Source organism: Lucilia sericata, unplaced genomic scaffold, assembly GCF_015586225.1.
Source record: "Lucilia sericata isolate MDLA Ls3-8-SP2 unplaced genomic scaffold, ASM1558622v1 Contig000028F_arrow, whole genome shotgun sequence".
Lineage (NCBI taxonomy): Eukaryota > Metazoa > Arthropoda > Insecta > Diptera > Calliphoridae > Lucilia > Lucilia sericata.
In genome coordinates this window covers 663,093-687,500 of record NW_023994066.1, presented here as the reverse complement: position 1 = coordinate 687,500, position 24,408 = coordinate 663,093, and the positions used below count along the sequence as shown (strand labels likewise).

Here is a 24,408-nt window from a genome sequence, read left to right as displayed (position 1 = left end):
AAATGATTATTTTAAAGTTGTCGACTGGTCTTCCTTATCCATTTTGGATGACCCATGTGCAATTTATGCAATTATTTGTGAACATTTTAATACTGCAATTAATTTAAATGTACCTAAAATCGAACCTACGTGTAATAATAAACCGCCTTGGTTTAACTCTAGACTGTGCCACTTAAGGAATATTAAAAATAAAGCCTTTAAAAAATTTAAAAAATCAGGTACTGATATTGATCGTAATCGTTTCTTTTTGGCCCGTAATGAATTTAATTTCTTTAGAAATTTTCTTTACAAACAATATATTTTCGAAATTGAAAATAAAATTAAGTCGGATCCTTCGGCCTTTTGGCATTTCATAAACTGCAAGAGAGATAACAGTGGTATTCCTAAACGTATGTTTTATGGTAATGCAGCATCCGATGGAAATGCTGAATCTTGCAATCTATTTTCACACTTTTTTCAAAGCACATTCGTTAAGCCGTTTTCAAATATTTCAAATTTCCAGCCCGCGGTTAGCAACACTAGTCATATCAATATTACGATTTGTACTGATGATGTGGGTGCAGCTATTAATTTATTTCGTAATGATACCAAATGTGCTGTAGGTTCTTATCCTTCAGTATTTTTTAAAAAATTTAAATTAAATTATTTTAAATGCTATTACTATTCTCTTTAATGTATGTATTAAACATGGTGTTTATTTAGACTCTTGGAAACATTGTTCTATTGTTCCTATTTTTAAATCTGGGGACCGTAGCCAAGTGACAAATTATAGGCCCATTGTTAAACAATGTTCTTTTGCAAAGATTCTTGATATAATAATCAAAGATAAACTTTTCTATATCGTAGAAAATTGTATTTCCCATTGTCAGCATGGTTTTATGCCTGGCAGATCTACTACAACTAATTTAGTTTTAGTTACTCGGGATATAGTAAACGCCATAGAACGTGGATCTCAGTGCGATGCAGGGTTCAGAAAAATTCATGTATGAATACATAAATTTAAACATTTATGATATACCCTCGTGTACTTTTAAAATTTTTTGTTGTATGCTCACTTTTGCAAAATGAGTAGCTAAGAATTGTTTTCATTTTAAGCATTCTTAAATGTAAACATTTTTATACCCTACACCACTTTAGTGCGGAGGGTATATTGGATTTGTGCTGATGTTTGTAACATACAAAAATATTCGTCCTAGACCCACCTTCAAGTATACCAATCGGCTTAGAATCGTTTTCTGAGACGATTAAGCTATGTCCGTCCGTCCGTCTGGCTGGCTGACTGGCTGTCCATGTAAACCTTGTGCGCAAGGTACAGGTCGTAATTTTCAAGATAATTGGATGAAATTTGGCACGGACGTTTTATTTGACCCAAGGACGAAGCCTATTGAAAATGGAACAGAACCCCCCGAAAAGGGCTTCCGAGCTCATAATTATGTTAAATATACAGATATATCGATAAAATACGGCACAACTAAGTTTTATAGAAGTCTTCATGACCCTGCCAAATTTCATAAAGATCGGGCCACATTTGACCCTAGCTCCCATACAAAGTCCCCTTCAGAAAATTACTTGAATGTCCCAAATTAACTTATAAACACAAATATCCCGATGAAATTCAGCACAATAAAATATTATGTAAATATAAATATATTCACAAAATTTTATCGGGATTGGTCCATATTTGCCCCTAGCCCCCATATAAAGCATCTTTCAGAAAATTAGTTTTTCAACCATAAATTGCTTAAATGTATCGGAACAAGGGAATATTGAAGATAAATGCTTTATTATGAAAAATAAATCACATTTAATATTCATAACTGGTGTAGGGTATCATATGGTCGGCCACGCCCGACTATACTTTCTTACTTGTTTTTATTTATGTACATATTCGCGTATATGAATTGTGAGAGGTAACAAATGTAAAATGTATAAATTTGAGAGACCCTCTCATCACTCTCATTAAAGTACATACTCATTAATGTTATTATTTTTTTTAATAATATGTGTTCGAACTTTTTGCAGTTTGTTTCTTATATTCATATGTGCGTTGTTTGTGTTATTTGCTACTTTATAAAAATGAAAAAAAAAAAACAAAAAAGTTTTCTCATTCTTTTGCATTCAATAGGTATGTATGTAGTAAAACTTTGGAGGACCATAACTCCCGGACCCTAATAGAACGGATAATTTTTTGTCCTATGTTGAAGTCACAAGGAAAAGTACTATCATGTGGTATAAACAAATTTTTTAAATCAACGCTAGATTTATGCCCATCCCTATTTTGGTGCGGATCAAAATTTTTTTGTTTGCACAACAACAAAACATTCTTGTTTACCCTACTCTAATTTATTTGGAAGTAACCTTCTGTGTATGCTTTTCACATAAAATTAAGTAAACAAACATATTTTTTGCAAGAAAAAAGAAAAATAAGCACGACTTACATTGAAAAAAAAAAAAAAAAATAAAACAACAAGTAGGACCGAGCAAAAAAAAACAGAAATAAACGCATCATAAAAAAGCACAAAATTGTTGTTTTCCAGTCTTTGCACATATTCTTATTTCATTCTTACATGCAAAAACACGAACACTCTCAATCTCGACATTTTACATTTATTTATCAACAGAACTATAAACAAATCATACATTTCATTTTAGAATGCTAGTGCAAAATAAAACTTTATGCTCTTTCAGTTCTGAGATTTTTACAAACAGTTTATTTCTCAAAAATGTCCATGTGCATGAAAAAAGTTTTCTTGTTATCTCAATATTGTACGAAAATAAAAAAACATTGCTAATAGTATCAAGCAAGAATGAATAAAGCAAACTTTTATTTTTGCTTGTTTTTGTACACGAATGGAAGATAACAAAACAAAATTTATTTGTTTTTTTCATGAGAGTGAGCGATAAGTGAATGAATATTTGGAACCCTGGTGCGATGTAATATATACTGATTTTGCAAGGGCATTTGATTCCATTAATCATAAATTATTATTAAATAAACTTTGTAACTTTGGCTTTTGGGAAAATTTCTACTTAACAGAAAATTAAATGTTACAATTGGAAATTATTCTTCCACTCGTTTAATTGAAGCCTACTCCGGTATTCCACAGGGAACACATATTGGTCCGTTACTTTTTATTATTTTTATTAACGATTTACCGTTAATTTTAAAATACTCCAAATGCCTCTTATTTGCTGACGATTTAAAATTGATTGCTAAAATATCCCATTTTACGGATTGTGTAAAATTACAATCTGATTTAACCAAATTAACTGTTTGGTGTTCTGAAAATTATATTAAGATCGATGTATCTAAATGTTGTGTCGAATTAAAGCTATGTGTATACGAAATACACATAGCTTTAATTCGATTATTTTTAATTATGACATTGATGGCACTCTGCTTAGGCAGAGATAAAAGATTTAGGTGTCGTTTTTGACAAGAAATTGTCCTTTTCTAGCCATATAACTTCTAAAGCGTATATTATGCTTGGCTTTATTAAAAGAAATTCATAAGATTTTAGGGATTCATACACTCTTAAATCATTATATATTTCGTTAGTTCGCAGCATTTTGGAATATTGTTCAATAGTTTGGAATCCATACCAATGTGGACAATCCAATCGTATTGAACGCATATACAAAATCTTTACTAAGACTGCATTAAAATTAAATTGGTCCCACGAATTGCCATCCTATGATGTTAGGAGAAAATTATTAGGCCTACAATCGTTAAATGATCGTAGATCTTATTTTTCAATAATGTTTGTATATAATGTTTTATCTAATGTAATAAATTGTTCTGAAATTAAAGAACATTTTACATTATATTGTCCGCCTAGGGATTTGAGGACTAGTCACATGTTTGTGGAGTCTGTCCATAGAACTAATTATGCGGAAAATGAGCTTATTGCAAGATGCTTACACATATGTAATTGCTTTGCTCCTCATTTAAATTTTAATGTAAATAAGAATTTATTTAAATTAATGTTATTTAAATATTATAATTAATAATTTAGTAATCTGTAAGAATATGATTCTGTAGATGAAATGAAATAAATAAATTATTGTGTTAAAAACTAATTTAAGAAATGTTTATGAAGAAGTTGCTTTAGTTTTTGCCAATTTAAATCTGGAGTGAATTTCTTTCTGTGTATTTAAATCATATTTAACGAAAAAAAAATTGGAAATTTTTTTATCGTAATGAAATAAAATAAAAATTATTGTAAATTTTCAGACAGTCCAAAATACATTTAGGTATATCTGCATTATCAAAAAGTCCCCTTTCAAAGATTTTCATACAGGTTCCAAGGTTCAATTTATATATAAAATATTCGCACAGCCTAAACGGTTGTATTTCATAAATTTTCAATCAATAATGTTTAATAAGTCTCAATATTACAGGAAATGCAAAAACTATCAGTTGGAGAACGAAAATGGAAGAGAAAGTCCCTTTTTATAGATTTTAGTTAAATAAGGATGGAGAATGTTAAATTTTCAACCAGAAATTCCTCTCTTACAGATTTTTATACATTCAGGGAGCTGTGTGTCCAATTTTATGTTTTTAGGTTCAATATTATAGAAAATTCAAAAAGTATTACTAAAAGAACAAAAAGTACCAGAAAGCCTCATTTTATAAACTTTCGTTCAATGTTTATATGTTCAATATTTTACAAATATCAAAAAGTATCAGTTAAAGTACGAAAACATACCAAAATACATCTTTTATTTATCTATATTTGTATTTCTAAGTTCAATAGTTTCAATGTTTCTAGGTTCAATATTATAGAAAATTCAAAAAGTACCTACTGAAGAACGAAAAAGTACCAAAAAGTCCCCTTTTATAGATTCTCATTTACTCCGGGCTCTACATGCTTAATTTCATGTTTCTAGGTTCAATATTATAGAAAACTCAAAAAGTACCGTTAAAAAATGAAAAAGTACCAAAAAGTCCCCTTTCATGGGTTCTTATTTACTCCGGTCTCTACATGCTTAATTTTATGTTTCTAGGTTCAATATTACAGGAAATTCAAAAATACCTTTTGAAGAACGAAAAAGTACCAAAAAGTCCCCTTTTATAAGTTCTCACTTACTTGGGGCTCTACATGCTTAATTTCATGTTTCTAGGTACAGTTTATAAAAAATTCAAAAAGTACCTTTTGAAGAACGAAAAAGTACCAAAAAGTCCCATTTTTTAGATTCTCATTTATTCTGGCCTCTACATTCTTAATTTCATGTTTCTAGATTCAATATTATAGAAAATTCAGAAAGTACCTTTTGAAGACCGAAAAAGTAACCCCCTTTTATTGGTTCTCACTTACTCGAGGCACTACATATTTAATTTCACGTTTCTAGTTTAAATGTTAAAGAAAATTCAAAAATTACCCTTTAAATAACGAAAAAGTACCAAAAAGTCCCCTTTTATTGGTTCTCATTACCTCCGGACTCCACATGCTTAATATCATGTTTCTAGGATCATATTATAAAAAACACAAAAAGTAACAGTTAAAAAAGCGAAAAAGTACCAAAAAATAATCCTTTTAATAAAATTGGGTCAGTGAGTTTTTTTCTCGACTCGAAAGTTACAGAACACGGGCACATATTTTTATTCTTTCGTTAAGTTATGAAGGAGTCAAAAATATTTTTTGAATGTTCACTGGTTTAAAAAATACATGGGGTGCAAAAAAGTACCAAAATACAATTTTTACCCGTTTATTGCCTATAGGGTCCGAATTTGAAAAAAGTACCAGACACCTGTCCACTTATTTTTTAAATGAACGACGATAAGCTTTAAAATTTGTATCTTTTCTAGTTTAGAAGATATGAGGTTACCGAATTTACCCGTTTTTATCCTTTTTTACCCCCTAAACATTCGAATGTCCAAAATTTCAACATTTTAGGCAGTCAGTCAGTAACGTTAGAATTTTATATACATATATAGATAAACATTACTTAAAACAAAAAATTTTAAATATCTTCAGCGTGGAAAATTTTATAAACGATTCCACATACATAAATACAATATCAGTTGTGTATATGCCATTACTTCATTCATTCATTACAAAAATTAATGAGATCATTCTTTCATATTAGAATTATTGTCCCAAATTTAATTAAATTAATCGTGTAAATCGAATCCCTCAAAATATAAAAATCGTGTGAACCGTGTGTCATGTAAAATGGGGGGTTGATGTATAAGATTCTTTCTTTTTACTAATTAATTGCTTAAATGTATCGAAATTAGGTAAAATTCAACATAAACGCTCTATTATAAAAACTTATTTCGGTCGGCCTCGTCCTACTACACTATACTTTCTTACTTGTTTTATTATACTTCTAATATATACAATTTTTACAGAAGCTCGAGCAGAAATATCAGGCCCACACATTCGCTATCTTACCCCTGGATCAACTTTAAGACTGCAATGTCATGTCGTACAAAATACTGAAATTTCAGAATACATATTTTGGTATCACGATAATCGAATGATAAATTATGATGCTGATCGAGGAATAAATGTTTCCACAGATCCAGGTAAGTACTTTATTAGAAACTAAATTTTGATACCCGGCGTTTCCCGGGGTTTTTAGTGGATTCATAAATTATACTTCCCTAGGGTAAACTATAAAATTTGCTCGTTTACTTAAAATTCCTTTTAGCCCTCACTTCAGAAATACATTTTCTGGCAATTTATAAAACTACAACTCAAATTTATTTGATTTAGATCAATAGAATGAAAAAATTCCAAAATAACAATTATATTACTATATAGTTAGCTATAACTATTTCTTGTGATTTTATAAAGCTACAAACGAAATTTCGTTGAATTAGAACAATGTTGATAAAAGTTAGCAAAAATACTAACCACACCCTCTTGCTACATTGAATATCCCAAATGTATATTGTTTAAGCTGACTACACACCACAACAAACCGACATGTCAAAATTTTCAAATATTATAGTGTAGATACAAAGTGTAATAAAACTTACTGAAAGGACGGATGGGAAATTGAAAGCCGTATGATTATTTTCAATTTTTTGAAAACTATTGGATTTTTTCGTTTTATCAGAGTTTTATTTTTATTTAAAAACAAACAAATAAAAACATAAATAAAATCCATTTTAAAATGATAATTTATGTTTTTCTTTGAATCTTTTCGAATTGAAGTTTCATTTTATTTTAAATATGAACTTTGCTAATACATATTTCAAATGAGCGTTAATACTGACAATAATTAGTGTTTACGCTTAAAAGTACTAATTTTGTATCTTTTCACCCGTTAAACCTCTCCATGTCCCCTCCTTCTCAAAGTTTAAAAAAAAAACAATGTAGCCTATAACACCATCCAAGTATAGATCTAACTCAGGGTTTGTCAGTTCATAGCACAATTGTGCTGACTAACAACACCAGCATTGGCCTGTTATGCGCTCCTTATCATGAAAAAAAAAAACTGAAAGAATTATTTTTCAGTGTTCAGAAACTCAGTTTCCTGAACGTAATTCCTAAGAATCTTCTAATCAGTGTTAGTCAGGAATGTTATTTCTGGAATAACATCACTTCCAAGATACTTGGATCTAAATTCGACGAATGCCTGGCAGTGGCAAAGAAAGTGCTCCAGAGTTTCACTGTCCTCCCCACATGTTCTACATTCGTCAGAATCCGCACGTCCAATTTAGCAGAGACGTGCTCGTAATCCTTTGTGCCCACTCAGAATACGAACCATCATACTAACTTCAGGCTTGCTCATTTTGAGAAGATTTTTTATCTTGCTCTCATCAGGGTCACCCCAAAGGATCTTCTTGTTTCTACCCACTGTTTCATTATTCCAAGAGGCCTTATGGGTTTCTCTCATCCATATTTTTAGTTCAGCTTTTGTTGCGTCGAATGGTTTTGCGTTTGTCAGGTTAACTGCCTCGAGCTCCTTTCCCTTTAAAGCTATTACATTCGCCCTTTCGTTACCGACTACTCCCGAGAGGCCTGATACCCATATGATGTGAACCTTACCTCTGAGAGAGTATTCAGTTAAAGCTTTCTTACAATCCAATACGGTCTTAGATTTAGTTCTATCGCCTGATATCGCCCTAATTGCCCTCTGGCTGTCGGTAAATATATTAAGGGTCGTGGGCGCCATATTTATTCTAATCCAATTTACGCATTCCGTTATTGCTCGTACTTCTGCCTGAAAGCTTGTGTTATGATTTGGTAAACGGTGGTATATTTCTGTTTCTGGGTCTTCAATATAGAAACCCCAGCCCCACTTTGTCCCCAATTTAGAGCCATCCGTGTAACAACGGATTCCTAATGGTATTTGCTGCAATGTTCCGCTTGACCAAGACATTCTATCTGGGATCAGCGTTTCAAAGTTAATGTGTCCAGTATACATTGCTGACGTGTCCTATAATCGCTTTTGGCCAGTTCGCCTAAAGTAAAGAGCCGTTCGGCTGTAAGCGGCTCCTCATATCTTATATATGTTTCAATGGGTGGAATATCTAGCATCGTTTCCAGAGCCTTGGTTGAAGTAGTACACATGGCACCACTTATACCCAAGCAGCATGTACGCTGAACTCCCTGTAGTAGTTTGATATTGCACTTTTTGTCTAAAGCAGTCAACCAGATTATTGAAGCATAAGCTAGAATTTGTCTAATTACACTTTTATAAAGCCAATTTGTCATATTAGGACTAAGACCCCATTTCATGCCTATAGTTTTCCTACATATCGCCCAGCACCGATGTGCCTTGTTGATCCTATCCTCTATGTGGTGTCTCCATTTTAATTTCCGGTCGAGGATTACACCTAAGTACTTAACTTTGTCTGTCACTGGTATCTTCTTGCACAGGAAGCAAGGTTCAGTATATGTAGAAATGTTTGTCTTTCTTGTGAAAAGACAGATTTTCGTTTTTGCCGGGTTAACGTTGAGGCCTCTCGGTTGAGACCAGCTCAAGGCCGTATTCAGAGCCTCCTCAGCTCTTCTGCACAAGTAATTTGGATCTTTTCCCTTTAAAAGTATTACGACATCGTCTGCATAGCAGACAGATCTAAGTCCTTTCTCAGTTAGGGCCCTTAGGAGGCTATTAATCGTGGTAACCCAGAGTAAAGGTAACAAAATGCCACCCTGTGGTATACCGCGAAATACCTTTTTCATGATGGTTATATCGTACATCTCGCAGCTTATCCATCTGTTCCTTAGCATGTGGTTGATCCAGTTACGGAGCACCCGGTCAACATAAAACTGGTCTAGGGATTGGATAAGAGTATCAGTGTGCACGTTATTGCAGGCGCTTTCGATGTCAATGCATACCGCCAGTGTATACAGTTTGCTATCCAAGGATGCACCTATGTAGTGGACAACTTCGTTTAAAGCGGTTTCCACCGATCGTCCCTTTACATAAGCATGCTGCTTAAATTTTAGGTTTTTGTCGGGTACAGAGATGGGGGTAGTGCACTAATTTTTAACTATAACGAATAATTAGTGGTAGTTCAAAATTATTCACTACTTTTATTTATGTTTAGTGATGAATTGAAAAATATAAGCCTCATTCAATAATAGTGATAGTGATATTTAAAATTTTTAACTAAAAATATTTTAAAAATAGTTAAAATATTTGTTTTTACAGCCTAGTGAAATAATTTTGTCTACACTAAATTATTAGTTCAAAAAATATTCCTGCACTATTTTTTTTCAACAGAGAAATGTTTCACTCATTTGAAAGTTTAAGTTAATAGAACAGTCTAGAAATGGTTTAAGTCAACCAAAAACTCATCGGACGAATATTATTAATGAGTAAAACGTTCATTATTTACAAAGGTTCCAAGCTATTGCCTAAAAAACATGAAGTAACCACATCATTTTGGCAACTGGCACCGTAGCTGAAGTGGCAATCGAGATACAAAATCGACCAATTAATTTATTTCTCCGAGGAGAGTTCCCCATTCCGCTAAAGAAAAAAATCGTTATACTTGAGCAGAAGAAGGCAAAAGTTTTGGAATTTAGGTGTTTCAACCATTTCTTTTTAAAGCATGAGATGTTGTTGGGGTAACTGCATATGTAGGGTCCATCATAGTGTTATCGCTAACAAAATCTGTGTTTTCCATTTTAATAGATGTATCATTTAAAAAATTGAAACATTCATTGTCTTACAAATTTTTTTCATTTTCATAAAAAAATAGTGCAAAGAAAATTATTGAAGCCTTTTGTTAGTGGCTGTTCAAATTTTTAACTATTTAAGTGTAGTGCTTTTTTCTACACTATCACTCAATTGAGTTATAATAAAAAAATAAAATTATCACTAAAAAATATTAGTGCTAAAAATATAAGCTTCACTACAACTAAGCTCCAGACAATTTGTGAAAAATATATTTTTTGAAACAATATTTAGTGCTAGTTAAATATTGATTTAACTAATAATTTAGTGCACTACCCCCATCTCTGGTCGGGTATACTGCTTTTCACCATACCATCAACTATCCGTTCCAAGGTTTTAAGTAGGAAGAACGTAAGACTTATCGGTCGATAAGACTTAGGTGTCGTATAGCTAGGTTTCCCTTGTTTAGGTATAAATATTACCCTTGCATCCTGCCATTTAACGGGGGTATATGTAAATTTCAAGCATGCAGTGAATATCTGAGACAGATGTACGGAAACCAGACCCGCCTCCATCTGTAAGAGTGCCGGGAAAATGCCATCCGGCCCTGCAGCTTTATAGGGAACGAAGCTCTTGATTGCCCCTTTAACCATATCAGATGTAATTACAATTTCCGTGTTAGCCTCCCCTTCCTCCAATATCGGTTCATCTATGTTATTCGATATACCGGGTTGAAAATGAGAGTCCATTAAGAGTTTCATTACCTCCTCCATATCCTCCAGCCTCCTGCCCGTATCATCGACCATAGATTCTGGTTAGACATGAGTTTTGGATAGGAATTTTTTTATCTTCGATACGTCATTTACGCTGTCTACCTGTTCACAGAAAAGTTTCCAGTAGTCTCGTTTGGCTTTACGAACAATTTTCTTATATTCACCAAGTTTACTACGATACTCATCCCAGTATACTGCGGTCTTTTTACGCCGTGCCCGGTTAAAAAGTTTGCGAAGAGTCTTATCAAGGTTCCGGATCTCCCCGGTTACCCAGGGTTTCTCCTGGGCAGATCTCCGCTCTCGCAGAGGACAGCTGTCCTCGGACGATTCAACCAAGGCACTTGTGAGCATTTCTACTTTGGCGTCTATGTCCTCTTTATTTCGACATTGAAAAGTGTTCTGACATAAACGGTTCTTTAGTAAGGAACCGAACATTGTCCAATTAGTTTTAGACTTATTCCGAAACTTTATCGGCTTTGGTGGCGGCCGTAATATTTTGATTCTTAAGTACCGATGGGCAGAAAAGGAGTGCTCGCCCGAAACTCTCCAATCCCGAATTTCGTTTATAAGCTCTTCTGAGCATATAGTTATATCTAATACTTCTTCTCTGATTCTATTGACGAAGGTAGCTTTATTACCTAAGTTCGATGATATCAAGTCTTTAGTATTAAGGAAATCCATAAGGGCTTGTCCCCTGCGATTGGTGTTTGTACTACCCCAAGCTACATGGTGGGAGTTGGCATCACAACCTATTACAATTTTCTTATTTTGCCTTTGTGGCTCTTTGACCAGTTTCATCAGCTCCGACGTTGGTGGTAGTGTCGGAGAATCGAAAGGCAGGTAAACAGATGCAAGGTATATGTTGCCACGACCTTGCTTCAGTACCGTTGCATCCGATGTGGATAATCCTGTTGAGAGGAGAAAACATAAATTCTTGTGACATAAGATACATTTTCGAGATCCTGTATCAGAGTAGAAAAGTTGGAAATTTACGTGATTTAATCCAGAAACCTTGTTGCGAATCGTCTAAGGTAGCTGTATGTATCTTACCTGTGTTAATGTTAGCCATCAGAGCGTTGGTAGCCGTCTCGCTCCGATGGAGGTTTATATTTTTTGTAAATATTGTTTTGTAAAATATTTTCTTACACTTATATCAATACAACACCATTTAAATATGTATATTCCGATCTCCTAAAATACAATTTTTTTGCCATTAAATAAAGCTGTTTTTAAACGTTGTTAAAAAGCACTTTTTAAAAAGTATTCATAAGTGACAATTTCTTAAAACCTAATTTTAAATTACTTTAAAAATAAGGAAGATCTTTCAAAATCTCAATTATAAATATAATAAAGTCGTAATTTTCACCTAAAAGAAAAAAAAATTCAAACTAATTTAAATATTATACACAAAAAATGCTTAAAAATATATTCTATTGTAATGTCGAATATATTCGACAAAACCACGGAAAGGGATACGTTTATTACAGGAAATTGTAATATGGATTAAAATATGAAATTATTTACGAATATACCGGGAACAATGATAATGTGTACTAAAATATCGCGTTTAGATTATGTTTTTTTTTTATTTTTTAACTGTATCAAGGATAACGAATTGTTTTGAGTAAGTTTTGTAATAATAAATACGTTCTTGAAGAACTCTTTCAAAGAGTTGTGAATGTAATACCAAAATTATCGATCTAGAACTGTTCTATAGAACGAATAACTCTTAAATGATTTCACGGATTTCCGAAGTCTTGATTAAAAATATAAATTTAAAAGCTTGTTTTTATACCCTATACCCCTATAGTGAACTTGTGCTGATGTTTCTAAACCTTGTAATCAAACAAACGGTCGAAATATTCAAGATAATTTGTTCAATTGTGCCTCCCGAATAGGTCTTTGGTCTTCCTCAGAAATTGACTTGAACGTCCTTAATTCCCTAATTTGTATGTTGGTTATCAGACTGTAAGTTAACAGACATTCTTTCTTCTTCTAGAAAATAAAAAATTAAATTAAAACCACCTTAAAAAAATTATAATTTTTAAAATATTTCATAATTTCCTAGAAAAAAATTATAAAAGTTACTTTTTCGACGTTAAATCTAGTGCCACCAAAGTTTTTGAGAAAGCACTGGGCACTGATTCGTAATTTAATCGCGTCGAAAATTTTTAAAAGCATTAAAAACAGTGCTAAAAGCACTAAGGTGACAACGCTGAACAACACACACATTCTTATTCTCTTTTGTTTAGTCGTCAGCGAGACCACAAAGTATACAGAGGTGTCACTTTTGACATTTAAAAAAGTCTAAAATCTATAAAATTTTAATTTATTTCATGTTCCCGTTTATATCATTATTATAGCAATAGCAAAACGAACAACAACAACGCTAAACGAAATAAACACACAAAAAACAAAATACTCAAGACAGTAAAACCAACAGACATCCAAACATACGAAACGAAATACACAAAAAAACAAAAACAAAATACACAACGCAATGAAACCAACAGACATCCAAACATACGAAAATGAATACACCAAAAAACAAAAACAATATACACAAGGCAATGAAACATACGAAACGAAATACTCACAAAAAAGCAAAAACAAAATACACAACGCAAAGAAGACAACAGACATCCAAACTTACGAAACTGAATGCACCAAGAAACAAAAACAATATACACAAGGCAATGAAACACGCAGCCATCCAAACATATGAAACGAAATACTCAATGAATAGGCAGTGTTGTTGTTGTTGCTTATATCAAAGCATGAAAAAATTTCTCTTTTTTATGAAATTTTCAGAGGTTGCCTCGGATTTTTGCTCATATCTCCGGTATTTATGGACCGATTTTGCTGATTTTAAATAGCGATCTTCTCGAAAGCATGTCTAACAGAATTATTGAAGATTTCAATCTCACCGTTACCTGGAGTCCTCTAAAAACTGATTTCAACAAACACACAGACGGACAGACAGACAGACGGACATAGCTTAATCAACTCCGCTGAAGGGTATAAAAATGATATTGTAATTAGAAAAGAAAATTGTAATTACCCCCAACTTGTTTTTTACATATCAACTGTTATGGCACTTAAACTGATGTTCTTAATTACTTCCAAAGGCACATTTTCAAATCTTAAATGAAAAATTTAATTATCACCCTTCCTTTACGTTTACAAAATTTCGTCCAAGATGTAAGATTCTAAGTAAAAACTGTTTTTGATATTATTATAACTTTTCTAAAAAAAGCTTATATTTTATTTTAGTTACAGAAATAATTGTTAGATTTTTCTTCAGAATATCAAGAGGTAGATCCATCCCAATTTTTATTTCACTATCTGCAAATTTTTCAAAAGACTATAAATTTTATCTTTAGGAAAATTCGCCCGTACATTTTACTTTAGTTTACACATATCTTTCAGTGCAGTTCTCTCTCTCTCTCTCACACCAATACACTAACAGTTTTAGCCATAGATAATACACATATATTGCCAACTCAAGCTTTACCACGAAAAAAGAGCTTTCTCTCTTCACACTTACATGTGCAGTGTGAATTCAACACAAAGCTACAACAACAAATATTCAATATTTCAGGTCCAAAATTCGCACAAAAAAACGATTCGGACACAATTTTTATAACACAAACACACATTTTTTTGCAATTGTTTTAATATATTTTCTTTATCGAAATATTTTTAATTTTCAAAAACCAAAAAATTATTTTTTCTATTTTTTGACATTTCATTTTTTGTTTTTCTAATTTCAAATAGAAGGAGCAGAGTAGCATTTCTTAGTAGTAAACAATTTTATGATAATCCAAGAAATTAAAGATTTTTACATTTTAACAAATATAGAATGCATGAAAAATATTATCATGCTTTTATAAGTGCAATCTATAATTTAAAATGTATTAATTTAAGAAAATTAATGCAATAAAAACATTGTAATATTATTTCGACCGATTTTATACAACTACGTAGACATTGTATGTGTGGTAAAAACCCTGCCAGCAACTCAACTAACTTTAAATGCATTAAAAGCCGACTTTTTCATCAACTAGTTATGGTTGATTCTTGGATTATTTTTAATGGAGCCAACTGACTATTTTAACATGGCGATGTCCTACGCAGTAGTCAATTGTCCGACTCTGCATGACTTTTCAACTAGCTTAAAGTTAGTTACTAAAAAATTAGCTTAAAGGTAACTTTTCAAGTCAAGTAATAGTTTTCTTTTGTATTCCCTACTGTATTAATTAATTACATTTTAATTAAATATATTTAAAATTTAACTACTAGTTATCTAAATTACATTTCGATTCAATACAAGTTATGATATTAGTTCGTTAAAATTAATAGACATCAGTTTTCTGCAGGGGAACTAATAATAACACTGGTATCCATAAAATTATGAATGATTTGTTCATTATTTCCATGATTCCCATTGATCCAAATCTAAAATAAATTTTAAAATGTTATGTGTAATGTTAACTGTTAATGTATTTATTATATTTACAGTATTAATCAGCAGAATTTAGAATTTAGGGACCGAGTTTTGAAATATTTAACCTTTTATGATTAATTTTTCCCAATTTACTGACACTAATTTCACAACGTATACAAGAAAATGACAAAAATGTAAAACAAAATTCCAAATAATAAAGAAACATGAGAAAACATGTCGAAACAAAATGCTCTCCAGATAATTTTGGGGTACTCCCGCATTATATGATAGTTAGCTTGTAGCTAGTCTTTAAAAGTCGGTCGTTTACGTTAATAAATACCAAATTTCGGAACATTTCTGCATTACATTGTTGTTCGTTTATAGTCAGTCACCTAAAGTTAACAAATAAAATCATAATAATAGAGAAACAATAGAAAACATGTTGAAATACAATTAATTCTCTCCAGATAATTTTGAGGCACTTCTGCATTACATTATAGTTAGCTTGTAGTTAGTATTTAAAAGTCGGTTCTTTACGTTGCCAAACACAAAATTGCGGGACAGCTCTGCATTACATTGCAGTTAGCTTATAGTCAGTCTGTAAAAGTAAACTAGATGTGAATTTTTCTCGTAGTCGACTAGAAAATTGCTGGCAGGGAAGCTTTTACACACTAACACTTCTAAAGAAAATTTTACTAATACATATTTAGAGTTAGGTTTTTTTGACAGCTGAGTTAGGTTTTTTCCGGGAGAGTTGGCCTTCTACGGTAATACTCTATGGCTAAAACCATAGAAGTACTAAAATATTTTTTTTGCTGAAAGTTGCTTTGTTAAATACATTTACACATATTTAGATATTTTTAAACAATCAACAACGGAAGTAGAAAGGGAATACGTTTGTTGATATGATGAATCTTTGTCCATCCCTCAATGTTAACCTTTTAGATATAATTTGATGAAATTTCTTGTCATATAATATTAACAATGGAATTTTAATTAGATTAATATTTATATAATGTCAATCAAGATAAAAATTCTATTTCGAAAAAAAGTGGCTTTTAAAACTGGATTTTTTTAATTCTGGTACTATTGAAGATAATTACATTACTCTATAAATTTATTAGCCGTTTTTTTCTAGAAGTTTTAGTTGATGCATTTTTGATAATTTATGCAAATATGTGGCAAAACATTCTTAAAATTTGAACTTTTAAAGATACTTTGAGAGTATCAAATAAGAATCGGTACTTTTGAACATCAAATAGTATCAAAAAAGTACCATCATACCAATTTTGCCATACCTGATCTAACTATGTTCCAAATTTAAAGCCGTTTAGGCGTGATTAAAAAAAATAGTATTGTTTTAAAAGTTGCACCCCAATTGCCTAAAAATGATAATTTTTTAGTCCTTTGCTCTATTAAAAAATGTATAACTATTTACAATTTTATGTCTATAGATCATTTCGAATGCCCACCGTTAGGGGGAAAAACGTGTAAAAAAGGATTAAGGGAATTCTGCTCTTTTTTACCCGTTTCCCCCTAGGGTGGACTTTCGAAATACATATATGCTGTTGCTTGTTGATATCATTGAGTATTAACGCTTAAAATTAGCAACAAAACGAACATTGCTTGAACCTGGCTTGGCATCACCTCACAGAAAAAATCAGCTAAATCTTAAAATTATTTACAATTTATTGAACAAGTTTTTTTATTTGGTTATTTTCTTTAATTTAAATATTATTTGATATTTCGAATTGACGATATTCGATATTGTCGCTTCCAGTCATCCCAATTTCAGGAAAATCGGTCCAGCCGCTTAGGCATGATTGAAGCACAAACAAATAAGTAAACTTGCAGAGAGATTTATAATATGTATTAATGTACATAAGTCTGGCCTAATTCATTTTTGTGGCCAAAGCTATGTACAGTGGTCCAAGCTTGTAGGAAGGAAAAAATATTGTCCAATAAACCCATACCCATACATGTTGGATTTGTGTGTTGCTGTGTGTGTTATGTGTTTTTACTTCCCTGCAGTACGACGAACTACTTCGACAACGGCGATATCAACAGCCAATAAGAACTACCACTAGTGAAATTTCAACCCAATATTATGTACAGGGGAATTTTATGTGACGATGTCATTGAGAGTGGCCGATTGACACCTTATGCTTAACATGTTTCCATTAATATCACTAGTTCAAATTCTCAAAAAAAAGAAACAATAAAAAACAAGTAAGAGTGTTATATTCGGCTATGCCGAATCTTATATACCCACCATCAAACCTCGTTTGACTCGAATGAAACTTACTTACGTCGAATTTCATCTATATACTCGTATTTTTAGGCCAGTTATAAGCGTTTAAGTAATTTTCTGAAGGGGACCTTATATGGGGGGTAGGGTCAATCATGGACCGATCAACATACAATTTTTTAGATAGATTTTGACACGTATGAAACTTACTTATGTCGAATTTCAAGTTATTTTCTGAACGGGACCTATATAGGGTCAATTATGGACCGATCCTCATAAAATTTTGCATAGTGATTTTGGATCACAAGAAACTTATTTATGTCGAATTTCATTGTTATATTCGTATTTTTAAACAAGTTATGGCTGTTAAAGCTGCTTTTAGAGGGGCCACTTGTATAGGGGCTATCCGAAAACGTGGACCGATATTGCCCATTTTCAATACCAAACAAACCTTACAAGAAATATTTATGTGAAATTTCAACCCTCTAGCTCTTTCCATTCGGACTCTATCGTGCTTTCAACAGACAGACAGACGGACGGACAGACGGACAGACATGGCTAGATCGTCTTAGAATTTAATGAGGACCCAGAATATATATACTTTTGTGGGTCTATGACCAATATTTCGATGTGTTACAAACGGAATGACAAAATCAATATACCCCCCATCTTTTTTGATGGTGGGTATAAAAATAATTTTAAAACTGGGGTTGAACTTGCGGTCTATCGTTTTGTAGTTATCTCTTGTTCACGCAAAGCACTAATTATTGTTATGAATAACATGAAATTTTTGAAACAATATTTGCATTTTCTGACATTTTTTGTTTATTAGGAGAATATTTTGATAAAAAAATTTTCAGAAAGATTCTTTATATGATTCAAGATTCAATGCTTATAAAAAATATAAAACTTTTTCTGATTTCTTTCGAGATACATATTTAACAAAAGCACTATTCGTGGTGTTCAGTTGTATGGGGTCTAGGTGAACCGTTTTCTACCGGCTTCGTCTAACTGAAATTTGGCACGTACGCCAAATTTCAAAATTATCTTGAATATTGCTACCCGCATCTTGCGCAAAAGCTTAACATGGACAGAAAAAGATTATTAGCGGTATTCGATGTTCGATGCGTTTTGTATTGTAAAAGTTTAATCTTGCAAATATTTTGTTAACGATAGTGAGCGGTTTCTTTCTTTGATATTTGCAATGCAAAGCAATTTAAGCTTTTTAACAGCTGATAGAAGTCAACAATTAATGAAAGTTTATGTTTGATTTTTTCAATAATCTTTGGAAGAAGTTGTCCTGGAAATAACTTGGACGGAATGTAAGACGTTCGCCTATTTATAAGTGGTCTGTAGATACCTAACTTTCCATCTTTGTACACGGCCTCAACAACATTATTTTTTTTTGTAACAGTTTATAAAAAAACACTTATTTGTCAAAAAAACGTACTTGTATACTTGGTGCCTTCTCCAAATAATCAAAGAACATTTATATTCCCTCTGTTGACCACTTTTTGTTTGGTTTTTCACTTTTTAATTTATTTGGAATAATTTTTGCCTCTATTGTTTTAGTTTATTTTTTTTTTTGTTGTTTTCAATTGACAGCTGTTTTAATGAGAGAATTGCAAACGCAATAAAGCACCAAAAAAACTATACCATTTAAGTATTGCATGAATGCAATGGTGTGTCAATTGCAGCAGGGTGTGTTTTGTTGTTGGATTGCAATAAAAAGCTATGAAATTTTGCATTTGCTCTTTTACAAGACCACTTGCACTAAACACTGAACTCCGCTATTGTAAGGAGATGTATACTTTAAGATCAGTAAATGACAAATATTTTTTACCCTCACCACTAAAATGGTTTAGGGTATAAATAGAGAAGCATTTTATTAATTTCGCGAAGACATCCAGCTAGTAAGCCGGGCTATGGAATAATCGACTCAGAAAATTATTCAGAATCATTTGTATATGGTTGGAAATGCCCGAATTTAATTTTTTTACTTGTTTTAACACAGTAATTCAGTTTGAATTATGTACGACTTACGAATGAATGAGTGTCATCTCTAATTTTTATCGGGTATTTATCATAATCAGCTGTTTGTTTTCATTGGTTGGAAACAAAAAATAAAATTGCAAAAAAATTCAAATAAACAAAAAATATATAGCTTAATTTGTTAAAATAATGTAATACCCCATTTACACATACACGAAATCTAGTACTTATGAGATTTCGAGCCAAATCTACTTGATTTTAACTAGATTTCCCATACAAAACAAAATCTACTTCGTAACTAGATTTCGTTAAAATCTACTCAAAATCTAATAGTTTTTACTGATGCAACTCTGTTTTTTCCTAAATAATACTAAAAAATACGACACTACACAAGAAAAAAGAGGAAAACAAAACAAACATAAAAATTAAAATGTCGACAAAATTTTTATAAATTGAAAAACAAGAATGAAAAGTTAATCTAAAATAAAAGGTAATGTTATATTTAAATATCTATTTTTTATTTTAAATGGAATTTTGATAAATATCTCATTTTTCCTTCTTATTTTTCATATCACACACTTTTTCAAGAAATATTAGAAAAAATGAAATCTTCTTACATGTCAAGAATAATAAGTGTAAACGGACTAGATTTGGAAAAAGATTTTAAATGAAATCTACTAGATTTCGTGTATGTGTAAATGGGGTATAACAACCGTATTTTTGTATCATACACACAAACAAATATTCCAAAATTTTACAAAATAAAATTTTACAAAATTACAAAATAATGAATGAGAAAAAAACAACACAGCTGATTATGATAAATACCAGATAAAAATTAGAGATAACGCTCATTCATTCGTAATTCAAATTGAATAACGTACAGCTTGTGTAATTCGCAGCTGTAATTTTTTATGGCCAATCATGTCATTCAGTATGTAATTGGGGGTTGAATGATGAATGAGAGCGTGAATTACGAATAATTCCATCATGTGAACGGGGTATAAGTGCTCGTGGTATAAGAAAAATAACAAAACAAGTTTTCGAGTAGAAGCAATCAGCGTTATACCAAAATGCGCCGCTCATTCATTCAAAACGCGTTAAAAATTTATTTAAGTACAAAGTCAATAAAAAGTATAGAATTTACTCAAATTTTTTTATTAAAAAAATACTCCATATTTGGAATTTTGATTCGGGAACGAAATTAAAAAAATCCAAAACATGCCAATAATTCAGGTTAATACAAATATGATCGATTTTCTTATTCACTGACTCATTCCTACCATCGAAAATCAAGATCGCAATAACAAGTCATATACATTTTTGCGAAATTCCACATTATAACTTTGTAATTAAACATTGTAAAAAACAGAAGTAAACGTCGAGAAATTGTTTCCTTCTCAGTGAAATTATCAAAAAATTTATGAATCAACATTTTTTAGATCAAAATAATGTGATATTTTGTTTCTGTCACATTAAAATATTTGATTGATGATCAGAATTATTTGTTGAAATTACATATCAATAGTTTTCACGACATACAATTTTAATCCAAGGTTCATATTTTAACGTAGTTAATTTACCGGAATACAAAAATTTACTAAATTAATTTTCCCTTTGAAATAAATTAAAATTTAAGGAGAATTCAAATTTCACTTCTAATGTCGATTGGGGTGAATGTTTCTTATTTTAGTTTTAGGTAGGCAGGTCGTCCTCGCGATGTCATCACTGTTGACACACTTGGGTCCAGTATTTTGATCCCTTTGTGATACCTGAAACGAGAGAAAACGGTCAGCGTATTAGTACACTTCGACCTAATCACTCTGGTTTCCTAACCAGAAACAGTTTGTCCCACGAATATAGGAATCTATCTTTCGGATATTGACTTCCGATAGATCCGCTAAGTCATGCAGAAAATGGCTACCTAGCAGACCCATTCTATGATCTGCTAGGACGGGACAATGACAGAGGAAGTAAGTTACACTCTCTTCTTCCTCTTAATCCTGGCAACTCCTGCAGAAGTCATTACTGGGTAAGTTCAGTCTTCTTGCATTCTAGGACCAAGTTTGATGTCGTGTACACGCAGACATGGTTGTGGTAACCATGTTCTATGAGCAACATATTATGGTTAAAATTATGATTGTAGTCTTAACATATTATCGTTATTGTAACAATTTTAAAATATCATATTATGATTAAATACCGTTAAAATATTTCATCATAATATTTTTCTATTTATCATAATAATATTGTTAAACATGATCATATTATGATCCAATGTGTTCAAACATTTATTTAAAAATATGTATCGAAATCAAAATAAATTTTACTGAATCAGTAAAATTACAGTTTCTAAAAAAAAGTAAAAAAAAAATATATATATATAAATAAACATACTTACAATACTTAACACACTTCGCAAATTTCAATTTGCTTCACAAAAACATTATTCTATGCAAACTGAAATACTTATACATTTAATGTTATAAACCAAATGAGAATTATTTCAACTCATTTTATTGTCGCGTAAAAAAACACACACGAAAAAGTAATCTGTGTGAGCAAAAGTTGTTTTGTTGTTGTATTAATTTGTTGATGTATCAGCAGACATATAATGGTTATTTATAACAACATAACATACAATGGTTATATAACATAACATATTATGGTTATTTGCAAATTTAAATGGCTGTTAATAACATAATATGTTTTCCTTGTTATCAATATTTAGTTGTTGTAATAATAATTATGATTCAGTGAATTATACCCAAATTTATAATTGCCTTGAACATGAAAATGTTTACAGTAACTAAAATATTGTTAAAATGTTTTTGAAAACAATATGTTGTTACAGGAAACATGGGATAGTTGCAGTAACCATTTTGAACCATGTTTTTTTCTTTGCGTGTAGACACCACTTAGAACCTTAAGGGCTGCCTGGCTATCGGTTTCGAATAACACCGTATATTCGATAAAACCTGAGCCAGTTGCCCGTTTTATGGCTGATAGTTCAGCCTGAAGAACGCTACATTAGTCAGGAAGCTATAAGGAGACGTCCGTTCCCGAATGTGCTATGTAATTAGGGTTGCCAGCCTGGCTGGACTTGGCTTGATTTTCCAGCTTTTTTGATGCTTGTCCAGTTTCATGCTAAAATTTAATTAGTCCAGATAAATAGATTTTTTTTAGTACACTACAATAACTTGGGAAATAATTTTTATGTTCTCTTTGTCAAATCATGTTAGCTAACACTGTTTGTACATTTATTATACAACTAAGTTATGATTTCCCTCTTCTATCATCACTGACAACATGTCTCAACACTTGAAAAGCTGATGTCGTAATAAATATGTATTATTGCAAGCGATAGTCAATTTCTTTATGTACAGCTTACGAACTTATGATTTTTAAAATTTAAAACTTCAAAAATGGCGCTTTTTAATTTAATTTAATTTATTTTCAAATAAACCTAGCCTATTGGCCATAATCGGTTACAAATTTCTACTTAAAAAATAATTTTTCACATCTTTTGCTCTTAAAAACTAAGTTATCGAAGTGATCGGGGAAAACTAAAAATGTATTCGTACTCTATGGACTATAACAAAACGGAACTGGTATATGAGAACCCCTGCATTAATATGTCCAGCTTCTTTGTATATGTAATAGCCACCGCCTACACCATGGTTTGATTTTAAGCCATCGGTGAAAACCTTATACGAACCGTCATGGAGGATTGTTTCCATCACATTTGGATCGTGTTGGATATGACTGAATCATATGCCACATACCAGTTGTATTGATCAGATCAATAGGTAGCCATCCCATAATGACAAAGAGAGCCTTTGATGGGGTAGTACGAAGGCCCCCGTTATCAACAGAGCTGATGTACGAAGATTCCCTCAAAACTTTTACGGTGTGCCTCCTTTTGTACAGACTTCCACCACACAAGTGCACCATACAATAGTATGGCCATGACTACCATGTCAAAGAGCCATTTGGTATTCTTGGGGTTTACGCCCCATGACTTACCAATTGCTCTCTTACACGAGTATAAGGCCGCAGCCGCTTTTGACACCCTAGATTGAGTGTTCAAATGCATGATAGTTTTGAATCCAGGATTACTCCCAGATATTTAGCACTATCCGATAACTTCAATTCTACCCCATTTAATCGTGGTAGAGTGAAGATGGGTATCTTGTACTTCTTAGTAAAGAGATGGATTTACACCAAGGTCACTGACGTTGCTCCACGTTCTGAGTGACTTGAGTGCAGTCTCCATCCTTTGCGATATAGTATCCAGATATTTGCCAGATACTACTACAGACACATAGTCCGCATACGCTATTACCTTAAATCCCATAGACCTAAGATCCATGAGAAGTGTGTTCAACACTAGGTTCCACAGAAGTGGATACCGCGATTTGCGATTTTTTGTGGGGTACCGCGATTTGCCACTTTTGTGACATTTGTTGCTCCCATTTCTGAGATAATGATTCGTTGGGTCACTAATCTCTTGATGAAAACTATTTTTGGTTGGTTTATACCCAGACCAGTTAGGGCCGTTGTTATCGACTTAGGGTCAGACCTGGGCGATTTCCATTAATTTTGCATTAACATTAAATTAAAAAAAAAATAATTTAATGTAAAAAATATTGCATTAACATTAAATTTGTAAAATTTAATGCATTAAATTTCCATTAACATTAAATATTTTTGAATTTAATGCATTAATTTTACATTAACATTAAATATTTTTAAAATTAATGCATTAATTTTGCATTAACATTAAATATATATGAATTTAGTGCATTAATTTTACATTAACATTAAATAAGCAATAAAATTAATGCATTAATATTCCATTAACA

General features: G+C 31.8%; 1 protein-coding gene across 11 annotated transcripts in view; it reads left to right on the top strand.

Annotated features, from left to right (window-relative positions):
• LOC119610549 overlaps positions 1-24,408 on the top strand; it is a 332,175-nt gene that overhangs the window by 158,366 nt on the left and 149,401 nt on the right. For all 11 annotated transcript variants that reach the window (XM_037965897.1, XM_037965875.1, XM_037965865.1 and 8 more), the window contains one exon: positions 6,356-6,532. In XM_037965897.1, coding sequence (XP_037821825.1) covers positions 6,356-6,532 — 177 coding nt within the window. The remainder of the gene's footprint in view (positions 1-6,355; positions 6,533-24,408) is intronic.